General features: G+C 38.1%; 1 protein-coding gene across 11 annotated transcripts in view; it reads left to right on the top strand.

The window, feature by feature from the left end:
• Positions 1-12,029, top strand: part of LOC100651665 (rho GTPase-activating protein 100F) — a 66,668-nt gene that overhangs the window by 37,987 nt on the left and 16,652 nt on the right. For 2 of the 11 annotated variants that reach the window (XM_048413280.1, XM_048413277.1), the window contains 17 exons: positions 1,377-1,490; positions 2,156-2,338; positions 2,801-2,959; positions 3,341-3,570; positions 4,041-4,299; positions 5,513-5,765; positions 5,846-6,109; positions 6,198-6,356; positions 6,436-6,599; positions 6,685-7,033; positions 7,098-7,316; positions 7,648-8,036; positions 8,099-8,231; positions 8,317-8,436; positions 8,529-8,689; positions 8,760-8,952; positions 9,304-9,557. In XM_048413280.1, coding sequence (XP_048269237.1) covers positions 1,377-1,490; positions 2,156-2,338; positions 2,801-2,959; positions 3,341-3,570; positions 4,041-4,299; positions 5,513-5,765; positions 5,846-6,109; positions 6,198-6,356; positions 6,436-6,599; positions 6,685-7,033; positions 7,098-7,316; positions 7,648-8,036; positions 8,099-8,231; positions 8,317-8,436; positions 8,529-8,689; positions 8,760-8,952; positions 9,304-9,557 — 3,603 coding nt within the window. The other 9 variants (XM_048413284.1, XM_048413282.1, XM_048413283.1 and 6 more) reach the window with 9 other exon arrangements.

Raw genomic sequence — 12,029 nt, 5'->3', positions numbered from 1 at the left:
TATCTCCCAATGAAGAAACGATCAACTAGGGGAATATTTAAGCACCGGTTAAGTGATTTTTATACTTAGCTCAATTTGATTTCCAAATTGGTCCAGTTTCCAAATAGAAAGTGCATTTGTGGAATGACCAAATCTATGGGGTTTCCTAATTATCAACTGGATACACAAGCAGGTTTTTACCCCTAGAAATGACTAGATGGGATAGAAACTCTAGAGACAATCTACATATTCATATATCAAAACTGTGTTTAATTCCTAAAATATCATAACCAAGGACTTAATTACTAGCTATAGTAGAAAAGTATGAAGTCCACTGTAGAATCTCTACTTTTACCAATAATGTTGTAAAATATAGGGCGAAGGGGGCCAATCTGAATCAATTTACAATCTCATTACAAATTGCTATAGAATTTTCAAATTAGTCATGCAAAATTTAGCAACCAATTAAATCCGTGGTTCTGCAAACCGAATTAATAATAAGCCGTCTAATTTCGTCTGAACGAGGAGAAAAGGGAAAATTGAGGATGGTAGACCGATGTTTGCACGGGGTTGATTATTATCTCTCCCGACCCTGGGTTGGCAGCAGTGAGTAGTGGTGAGTAGGCGCCTTTGCATCGGTGACCGACAAAGCGGTTTCTATTTTCGGCGGATCCTCTGAAGCGCGTGCATCTCTGATTGTCCGTAATTTCACAGGTAAAAGCCGGCTGGGAGAGAGAACGCTTGCAATTTTTACGAGCCTCTAATCAGCACACTGATTGAATCTCGCATGCAACCGCCGCGAAGAAAATTCCCCTCCCATTTTGCCCGATTTGCTGTAGCTTTTAAGCTGATAGGGAAATCCCCCTGATACCTTTCGTGCACCAAACATTTTCATTTTCCATTATTATGTTTATCTTTAAAAATTCAATTTGTTATTTGCTCCCCCCTGTAATTTTTCTCTTAGTACTTCGAAACTTCCTTTGATTTCCTTCCAAGATTATTTGTGATTTTATTGAGGATCAATTAAGGAGACGCATGATCCTAGGTTTATGACATGAATTAGAGATTTCCTTTCTGTTTATTCCAATAAATTTCTTTGTACTTTTCTATGTTTTTCATTTAAGATACTTTGAATACCTTTGCAGCGTCTCCATAATGAAGTCAGGAATCCTGTATGATGAAAAATCCTTACAATAGCGCTACTCTTACATTATATTCCAAATTAATAGTGCAGATACATGGCGAAAAGTATTGCAAAGAAATAATACTGATTATAATACCAAATTTTATTTTGCCAATTTATAAAATTTTATGAATACCTATTAGCTTGCCCAAGCAATTACTAATACAAAATAGATTACGAAAGTGAAACTAATTATACATTAATTTTGATGCAGGAGGGCCGGGGGGAAGTGACAGACATCAGTGCAAGTCCTGGGAGGCAAGCACCTGCCAACCAGTTGCGCCCCAAGGAACCACCCCCCATGGTGATTCAGGGAGATTTCAGAAAGGTACTGACTTCCATGACATTTTTGCTCTCCAGCAATCTATATACATGTACTAAAATCTTATCTTTTTTCTCCTGGTTATCCTACCTTCTTGGCAGTGAAAGAGATTAAAATCCTGGTTCCTTACAATGTCCCATAGGAAAAACTAGATATCCTGCTGTTTTCCAGACCAAACATATCCTGATCCAAGGGGATGATTAGGTCTCCAAGGAGGCAATTGATAAACCCAATTACTTCAAAAATGAGAGTAGACAGAGGAAAGCAACAGTAACAGGGAATCAGATTAGAGGAAACTATCAGGCCAATTTACCTTTTTCATGAAGCTGTTCAGCAATAACTCTAACAACAATATATATAACAATCTATAGCCATTATAAAAAGGAACAGAGAGAATTTAAGAAATACTTAGGCTATAGATATGTTGAAATTACAATTTTATGAAAAATACATTAGTTGACGAATATTTTAAAAGAATAATTATTGGAATTGAGAAATATTTTCCTTGAAATATTAAAATTTATAATATTAATATGAAAAATTGTAGAAGTACAACATGAATTGGAGAATATTTTTTTAGAAATGCTTATTGGAACAGTTTCATGGAATATTTTTTATTGGAGTGCCTGTTCATGACATGCTGGTTGAAGTGGAAGGACCTGTCGTTGCAGGTGAGTGGAATCAGCACAGAGATCTTCAAACAGATCGAGACCGTCGAGAACGATCATGACGCCTCGACAGCAGCGGCCCTCGAAGCTGTCGAACGAAGGGGTGAGATGGTCGTCCGAGTCATCGAGCCACGACAGATGGGCAGACAGGCGTCCGAGGCGGCGAAGAAGTTCATTGCTATGCAGGTGCGACATCATACCAAATTCCCAATTGGATAAGAAATATTAAACCTATTTCTTCATCTATGAAGACGAAACCTCAATTTCTTAACTAATAACATGACAATGAAAAAAGCTTCAAAGTTGAAAAATATTCCATAAAGGCTATAATAATATAAAAGATCTTTGTAAAAAAGTTCAGGCTTAAAAAATGATCTTCTAAGAAGCCGGAAGAGAATTTTTATTTCATATATTCTTCTTATCGCCATTTCGTCATCTAAAAAAAGCACAATATCGACCTTCGTCCCACGTACCTCCTTCTGAACACAAAAAAAATCCAATATTAAGACAGTAATTTATTACTTCATAACTTAGTTGCCACCATATAATGAAGCAATAAATTTAACCAACAAATTTTCCCGTTTTTTCCCATAATGCTCTTGAAGTACTATTTATAAGAAATATTTTATTATTTCTATGGTGTTCTAGGATCCAAAGCACCCCATCCACTTTGTCGAGATAATCAAAAGGCCAGGCCAGACGCTGGGGTTGTACATACGGGAGGGCAATGGCGTCGACAGAAACGACGGTGTCTTTATCTCGAGGATAGCCCTGGAGACCGCAGTCTACAACAGCGGCTGCCTGAAGGTTAGAAAGCATCCTTTTCCTTGAATCCTTAATTGCAGTTCTAGTATAGCCAATTTGAGCTTGCCACTTACTGCAGTCATTCTTGTGGGAATGAAAATCATGAGATTCACTGATTTCTTCTCCAAAATATATATGAGCAGCTATATGAAAAGAAGATTCACAAGACAATGAATAGAATAAATTGATTTCGTAGACAGAAAAATTAATTTACTATTTGATAGCTTATATTTAACATAAATCTATGAATCCTTTTCTTTCAGCATGTTCCTCTTATTTTATATTCTATGTACAAAGAAAAGATTCTTATTTTTTAATCATAATTATTTCTAAATTTAGTAATATTTTATGTAAATAATTTATATAAAAATATGCTTTATTTAGGTTGGGGATGAAATCCTAGCAGTGAATCTGGTCGATGTGACGCACATGAGCCTGGACGATGTCGTGATCATTATGTCGATACCCAGGAGGCTCGTCCTGGCGACTAGGCATGGCCAGCACCAGCCAGTCTCACATAGTCGTCAGACCGAGCACAAAGCGCCTCCGGTTGTGGTGATCAAGCGGGAGCTAAATGAAGATGAGAGCGACCATGCAACGAGTAACCACGTCAGGTAATTATATCTCAAAAATATTTTATAGTATCAAATATACTTAGAATTCTACTGGTACTTACAAGTACATCTTCTGTGAAATTTCATATACATGTACATTTATGCTATACTAATTGTAAAAAATAAACAATTCTAGATAGGAACTAAATATGACTACCCAGAGAAGATGTTTTCTTAGTCCCAATATTAATCTCGCCATGTTCTTACAGTTTTTAAAGTAACAATAATATTTGTTTGATTTCCGAGATAATTACAAGCCTGTTATTTCTCAAATAATTAAATGTAAAGAAAGTTTACAATGGAGGACTTATTTAGATATTTATCAAACTTTTGCTATTCACATCCTGAAAACTTTAATTATTACCCATATTGCTTGGACTGATCTATTGTAAGTTCCATTAGAATCTAATTAAAACTCCACTTGTTGATTGTAATCATAAGTTGATACAGTTTTTGTATTTTGATTCCAGGGATGGCAATCGTAGGCGTGGCGACGGTCGTGAGATGCTACCTTCCCGGTCTAGATTAGGTCTGTCGGGTCTAGGCTCCAGTCAAGACCTAGGTTCGAGCAACGGTGATCTATACTACAACTCCAGACCGGAGGGACACTGGTCGTATCAACCACCACCACCTCCTGTTATTACACATCAGCCAAAACCCTCTACAACGCAACACTTCCAGCCTTATGAGCGTGGATACCCAAAAACTTTGGAGAGTTTAGCTGAAAAAGTAAGCCTGTGTAATGTTTTACTTGCTCTTCGGGACTTTAACGCAGGTCGAGGTTTTATTAAATGAAAAACATTCGATTACATAAAGTTCAAGCAAGAATTAAGATTGAGAAAATAAGAGAAATTGATATTGATAAACTTTGCAAGGAAGATATAGGAAAGGGAGTTTAACCACCGTAAAAGTTACGATATTGGAGAAGAATGCAAGATCTTGATCTACAATTTGGCGTTTTGTTATTAAATCTCCACCTGCGTTTGGATATAGATCACATAGATGTTCTAGACGATGTGGATCGAGCACCCTTTCATATACCTGTCTGCACCAAGTTGACACTTGTTTGCCCTTCTCTGTCTTCAATTGCAATAGCGATTCGAATAAGAAAGTGGTGAATTCGTGGCAATGACTCGAGACACTCCTGATAGTGATCAGTAATGCTGTGCACCGTCTCGATTTCAAACCCTTCTAATAAAACAAAATATCACGAGTTTCTTTTATTAAATTGCTTGAAAGATGACTTAGAGAGTAGACGGTTCGCAGCTCGCTCGTGTTTCGACCACGTGTTTCACATGACTAATCGGTTCTATGAATGAATGCTACGTTGATATTAACCAGGATTTCACAAAGGTAAAGAAACCACTAACTCTTTCTTGATATCTAGACTTGTGTATGCAGCAATTCCCTGCACCGTGCATCACCTGGACAATGGATAAGTATTTATACTCTATATATCCATAATATTAGGAAGAAGAAGTAATGTAAAAGGTTTAATAATAGACAATTAAACGAAAACAATAAATGCTTTTCAATGTCCAGGTGGAACAAAACAACTGTCGCTACTTATAACGTAATTCCACTTTTTGTTGCCTTGTAAGCTTTGCTCTGTATATTCGTTCTTTCTTTTTCTTTCTTTCTGAGTATTGTCTCTTCTCGTGGCGATCCGTGGTCGTCATAGTCCATCATAGTGATATGTGGATTTCTATGTAAAGTGTATTATAATCTATATAGAGAGATCTATCAATCATGATGGCAATATCTAATTATATTTTCCTTTAATCACAATCGACTTCCTAATCTATCCGTGTAGATAACGTAAATATCTTCTATTAAAAAATACAGATCAAGTGTGATACGAGTAATCGATTGTGATATGAAAGGAAAATAAAAGAAAATTACAAAAGAAGGAACATAAATTAATTAATTCGATTGAATTTAGGTACACTCCTTCTACACGGGGCCAGTCATCCCCTCAAATGGTGGTCGTCGAATGTCCACGGGCGCAGGGATGCAATCAGTTGGCAGTAGATTGTCTAGTCAGACTCAGCCATCGCATTATGGTTATGGCCAACATTCTGGAAGTGGAAGAATTATGCCTAGAAGCGGTTCAGATCAACATTTACCTCGCGTTGATTACACTAGTATCACCACTCCAGCTCGACATACTCTTCTTAGATCCAGCTTGAAGTCAGGTCCGCCACTTTCCACTAAAATCATTTACGCAACTGTTTTCCTAACTTTAGACTCATATTTTGTGGCGTTTCTTTAACAGGAACATCTGCGTTGAGATACAACACCAGATATGGCACTCAGGGAGACAGTACATCGACTACTCAAAGACAAGGTCAATTTGGTACTCTAACCAGGAGGCACCGACCGTCGTTGGATTATGCTTCAGACACTGAAGCAACCTGTTCGAGTTCGCCCAAGTCGGCGTATTATTACTACAGGCACAATATGAACAATCCGCCTCAGAGTAGCGCTGTCTCGCATCTTGCCACCCTATCGAGATCACAAATTGGTCAGAGTTCCTCAGGTTAGTTATTTCTTCTGCATCTTAACAAAGTTAGTTCCTCATGTGTGATCGTGAACAGACTTTAAAATTGAAGTTATGCTTTCTCTAGGCTTGAGATCGAATTCGTTGCCTCGTAGTGGCAGAACGTTGCCCCAGCAACCAGGTCTCAGGTCTGGACTTAGCACAGTAGCATCTGGACTAATAGATCAGGAAGATAGTGACGGAGCACTATCAGCGCCCGAACTACCTTCCATTAGACGCGATAGAGGTTAGTTTAAAATTCAAGTAGCGAGTCAATTCTAGTATTTTGAACATAAAATTGAGAATTCTATTGATTGGAATGTCAGGAAGAATACCGTCATCACCCAGTGTGTTCACATCAGATGAGTACCGAGCATGGCTGAGTCGAACGCCGAGTACCAGTGCATTGTACGAGCAGATTAGAGCCACTACGACTAGACCACCACGTTACACTTACAGCGCAGAGAACATCCACGCAGCTGTAAATCAAGTAAATAACATACATTAAAAATTACATTTTTTGATAAACTTTATAGATCAGTTTCTAAATTTTGACTAATTTGTTTAAAATTCAGGGTGAATATGGAAGCTATGGGACGTACAGACCATTGTCCAGCACGCTGGATCGTTTGTCAACAAGATCAGCCTCTGCTCAGCAAGTGAATCTTGCCAACTTAAGAGCATCGACAGCGATCAGCTCGACGTGTCATCGTGGAACAGCGAACCCAAGACCGGCCTCGGTTGCATCTAGTGCTCGTACGTCCTTGACGAGTCAGAAACCGTCACTGAGCAGCTCCACCACCCAGAGGGCAACGTCGGTCAGAAGAATCAGGAACCTGCTGGACTTGGAGTCCACCCGAAGCATACCTACCCCCACACCTACCAGAACTCAGGATCAAAGACTGCTAGATATTAATCCTGCAGGTGAGTATTAAAATCAATGTTGATCGTAAAAAGTTTAATTAAGGTTATAATGTCTTTTGTACAGAGTTCCTTAAGTATAAGATAGAAAAACCTCCGACTGTGGGAACTCCGAGCTCGACTAGCTCTCTTTTGAGCTCGCTCGGGGAAACCAGCAGCGGTGACCTGGCGGGTGGTGTTAGTGGACTACTTTGGGTGCATCTTCTGGCAGGTCGTGGCCTCCGCTCAACAACATCCTCCTCAGCGGCCACTACTCCTTCCACACCATCAGGTCAGCCTAATTTAGGTACGTTCGGGAGTCTGCACATCCCCTAGACTATTTCTCCACTGCACAATCACTATTTGCATTAACATAATATCTAGCAAAGTTAAATTATTTTTATTTTATTCTATTTTCTTTATTTAAGATTCAATTATTTTTAATTTAAGTCTGTAGTGATTCCTACTACCTGACACTCTCGAATGTTAGAAAGTGTTCGATAGTACTATATACTGTCTTTAAGTCTCGAGCTATTCCTTTTACAGAAACCTTTAAGGATCAAAGCTTGAGGGTTAAAGTTACCATATATAAATTTGAAAAATGGCGAAATATCTTTATTGTTTCAATAACATAATAGCTAGTTGCGGCTTGAGAGACCTTTACTGCGTACTGGAGTGCGATAGGGTACACAAGGCGAGGACAGTGATGCGAACTGGCGATTTAATGTTCGACTGGGACGAAACCTTCGAGCTGGATCTCGTTGGCAACCGGCAGTTAGACTTGCTGGTCTATTCCTGGGATCCACAGTACAGGCACAAGCTTTGTTACAAAGGATCTGTGCACCTGGCGACCCTTTTGAAAGAATCACCAGTTCACCAGCTAGCTGTCAAAGTCGAACCACGTGGCACAATTTATCTAAGACTGAGATATACGGATGCTCAGCAGACATTCCGAAGGAGAGGACTCCCGGTCATATCTCTGGCTACCAGAGTGGCGCCACTTTTCGGAGTTGACCTTGACACGGTGGTAAGTTCAATATTTTGAAGTTACGATATATAAATTTGAAAAATGATGATGATTTGGATTAGGTGAGTCGAGAGAGCAAGACTGGTGGAGTTCCTGGAGGTGTTTCTACCGCCCTAGCTATGGGTGTTCCAAATGTGCCCATAATTGTATGGCGTTGTGTCGAAGAAGTTGAAAGAAGAGGTCTTGACATCATTGGTGAGATATGGTTTTACCATTTATAAAGTTCAATTTCTATACTGCTGAGTTTGGACAGTTTGTCAATGAAAACTTGGGGACTTAGGTCTATACAGGCTCTGTGGATCAGCTACGAAAAAAAGGATACTTAGGGAGGCTTTTGAAAGGAATGCTCGTTCAGTGAATCTGTCGCCTGACAATGTACCAGATATCAACGTGATTACTGGTAAGTTTCCCTTAATAATTATTTCTAATATTAATAATAATAATGTAGGAGATACACTTTAATTGTAATGATGATTTATAATTATTGTTTAGGTGTACTGAAGGACTACTTGCGAGAACTTCCAGAACCACTCTTCACAAGGTGCCTCTATCAGATGATGGTCGATGCATTGGCCGTCTGTTTACCGGATGATCCACAAGGCAACGCAAAACTCATGTTTAGTATACTTGACTGTTTACCAAAGGTGAACAGAGTAAGTATCTAATCTCAAACTTTCCATTCATATACCTAGAGAAAATAATAATTAATTGTTCCTTCAACAGTGTACGTTAATCTACTTGCTGGACCATCTGGCAATGGTAGTATCACAGTGTAATAAAATGTCGCCAGCAAGTTTGGCAGTCTGTTTCGGCCCAGTTTTAATGCTACATTCTGAAGAGAATGGACCGCCTTTGGATTTCCAACAACCAATAGCAGTTCTCAAGTATCTTCTTGAAATTTGGCCTGTTAAGTCAGGTAATGTCGTCATTCCTAACAATTGACTTTCGTAACCCCAATTCGCTATTAATATATGATTCACAGTAGCTTGTAATATTAGAATTAGACTGCAGATGTTTATATATTTATGAGAAATTTAAAATACGAAATCTCCAAAGTATAACTGAAAAACTATAAAGCTACTACAAATATAAAAATAATGTTCATTATGTTCATTATAGCCATCTGCAGTCTATATAATATCTGCAACTTATTAGGCATTTCCAAAGCTTTATCATTGAATTCACGTACGAAAATTAGAGCCGTAGTTTAAATTAACTGAACCGAAAAAATAAGAGCCGAATAATCAGTCGCTCATTTCACAGACAGTTCGGAAGATTTCTTCAGTCGCTTCGGCGCTTCCTCGAGTTACGCCAACAGTCGAGCACAACAGCAGTCAACAGCAACTGCAGCACCAGCAGCAGGCTCAGCAACAGGTGCAACAACAACTGCAGGGAACATTGGGACGCACAGGGCTGCCCTGGCAGCCTCAACACTCACTTCATCAACAGCCCCCAACTACGGCAACACCCGCAGCCCTCGCGCCCTCCACTCGTCCTCCACCACCGGTCAAGCCTCGCCAGGTCAGTGTTCTATTTAGAGCTCTCGATTTATCTCAACAACGTTCATTGCAATCTTTTGCCTCTCTTACCGTCGCTTCCTCTGTCTGTGCACTTGCTCCACTGCTATCGATGTCTAAATATCTCAGAAAGCACCTTAAAAGTACAGACCCTCTTGGTCCACTTCTTAAGCAACAGTTTGAAATTTTTGTGTCGCATAAATTAATGCATTGTTATAATAAACTGTAATAAATTGCATTATCTGGAGAATGTTACAATTAAGTTATTCTCCAGATAAGTGATCAGCTATGGATCACTTATGGAAGTGATTCTTTAATATGACAGTTGAAAAAGGGAACAATCTTCTAAATTAAAGTTATAAGTCTTATAAAAGTAAGCGATAAATCTATGAAGTGTTGTGAAATACCAAGAGCCTAAGTAATGTTATGACAATTGGAATTTTTAAAATATTCAGGGGGTGAGAGAAACTTATATTTAATTCCAAGATCAAATAAAATGAGAATTTTGTTTAAATGGGATTGATTGACAGTATTTTAAATTTTTTAATTACTTTCGTGTAAAAGATAAGAAATATGTCTTATCATCTGCTTCACCTTATATTCTTCAAATGTGATCACTTTATATGAAGACTACTGTAAGTATTGTAATGTGTTTATTTTCGTTTAATTTGTAATTAACAAAGTAAAAGTACAGAGGATGGGCGGAAGAAGGTTAAAGAAATAATAAATCAGAGCTTTCCTGGTCCAAGATTCTTCGCCATTTCCTTATATACATATTAATTAAAAATATCGTGACCACGTAAAGTGGAAGAAAGACCAGGAAAGTTGAACGAAACGCTTCAAGGAAAAAGAAAAGAAAAGAATTGAACAAGAGTCTCGTCTCGCTCTCTGCTTTTCTATCCGTGTCCCACATATGTGCATTATCTGAAGCGTGTTGTGAACAGCATGGTAGGCAAAGTAAAGACTCTGTTCTCTCCCTTTATTTTCGCTTCGCAGAAACAAGCCCTGTCGCGCTTTTATGATCACGAATCATGTATTCGCTACTCAATGAGACAAGTTCGTTCCATTCATTTATTCACATATTTTCATTCATATACGTTCTTTCATTCATTTACATCGTGTCGGTTTCAGGTTAACTCTCGAGGATCGTCGGCCATTGCAAATTGTTCGCCCTGAAGGCTATGTTTTCTTAGCATGATCAAAACGAAGGTGTATAGACGAAAAAATATAAAGAAAAGAGGTTATAATGGGTGGCAAACAGTTTGCAAAACAATCACGTCGCGATGCGTCCGTGTAAATATGATACCACAATTACCAAAAACGCCTCCGTGCATGTCTCGATGTCACTTCTGTACATTTACTTGGGTGTTCTACTGGTCGAGCGGGTCGGTTATGATTTTTCCGTTTCTCTTTGCGCCAGTCTCTCGACGTCTTTCCATTATAGTGACGATTTACGTTGTCTTCTTTATCTTTTTTCGTTTGGGCACGTATTCTTCAGAGCAAACGCAAATTGCCGGCTCTACCAAACCGCTGACAGCACAGAGACGCCGCTTCTTGCACAGGTATTATCGTTATTATCGTTTTCATTCGCGTTTTTTACATCAGCCTTTAGTTATCGTTCTATCACATGCATGGCCAGATTATCAAAAAAAAATATATATATATATATATTAAAGAACCAAGTAATCTGTCATCCATTAGCTTTCATCAGTTTCACAGAGTCGTTTCAAACAACAGCTATGACTACAGTGTGTATATCAAAGACTCTGATGTACATGAAAATATATAAATACTTTTAGTTGATTGCAAACATCAGGAATATATCCAATGTCTGAAAACTCATGGCAGATCAAAAGCTATTTGATATGAATATTTATAAAAGATAGAATTGTTCTCCCTTAAAAACTATTACATTCAAAATGTTTATACAGTTTATGAAGTGACTATTCTTGATCAAGATCTTAATGTGAAGAACACTTTGACAGTGCGTCTGTTTTTGATCAATGTAAAAATGTTCATTCACAAAGTGTCTAGTACTCTTTCAACATAGTACCATCTCTCATGATGTATATTTATGCTTAATTAAGAGACAAAGTGGAGAAATAGTATAGGGAAAATGATCCCTCTTGGGAATCATTTTAATTAAGCAACCACTCAATCTCTGACAACTATTTAGCAAGTGATAGTTTGAGGGATCATTAGTGCTCCAAGCATGCATCAATTGCACCTTGAGTGTTGCTTCTTGAATCTGGTTTGACATTACATTGTACATCACAAACTTGATTAAATTCAATACCTCTTTTCTAATTTAAAATATTTCAAACTAGAATCAAGAACAAAATATCCTTTCAATTCCCAAAAATTCTTATCCAATGGACATCCTTTCAATTGTGAAGTATACATCAGATACATAGAATATAGTAACCAAGATGAGGCATCTAGGTTTCAATACTTTCAATTTTTTTATACATATTAC

Source organism: Bombus terrestris, chromosome 16 (assembly GCF_910591885.1).
Source record: "Bombus terrestris chromosome 16, iyBomTerr1.2, whole genome shotgun sequence".
Taxonomy (NCBI): Eukaryota; Metazoa; Arthropoda; class Insecta; order Hymenoptera; family Apidae; genus Bombus; species Bombus terrestris.
This window is presented reverse-complemented; position numbering and strand designations above follow the sequence as displayed.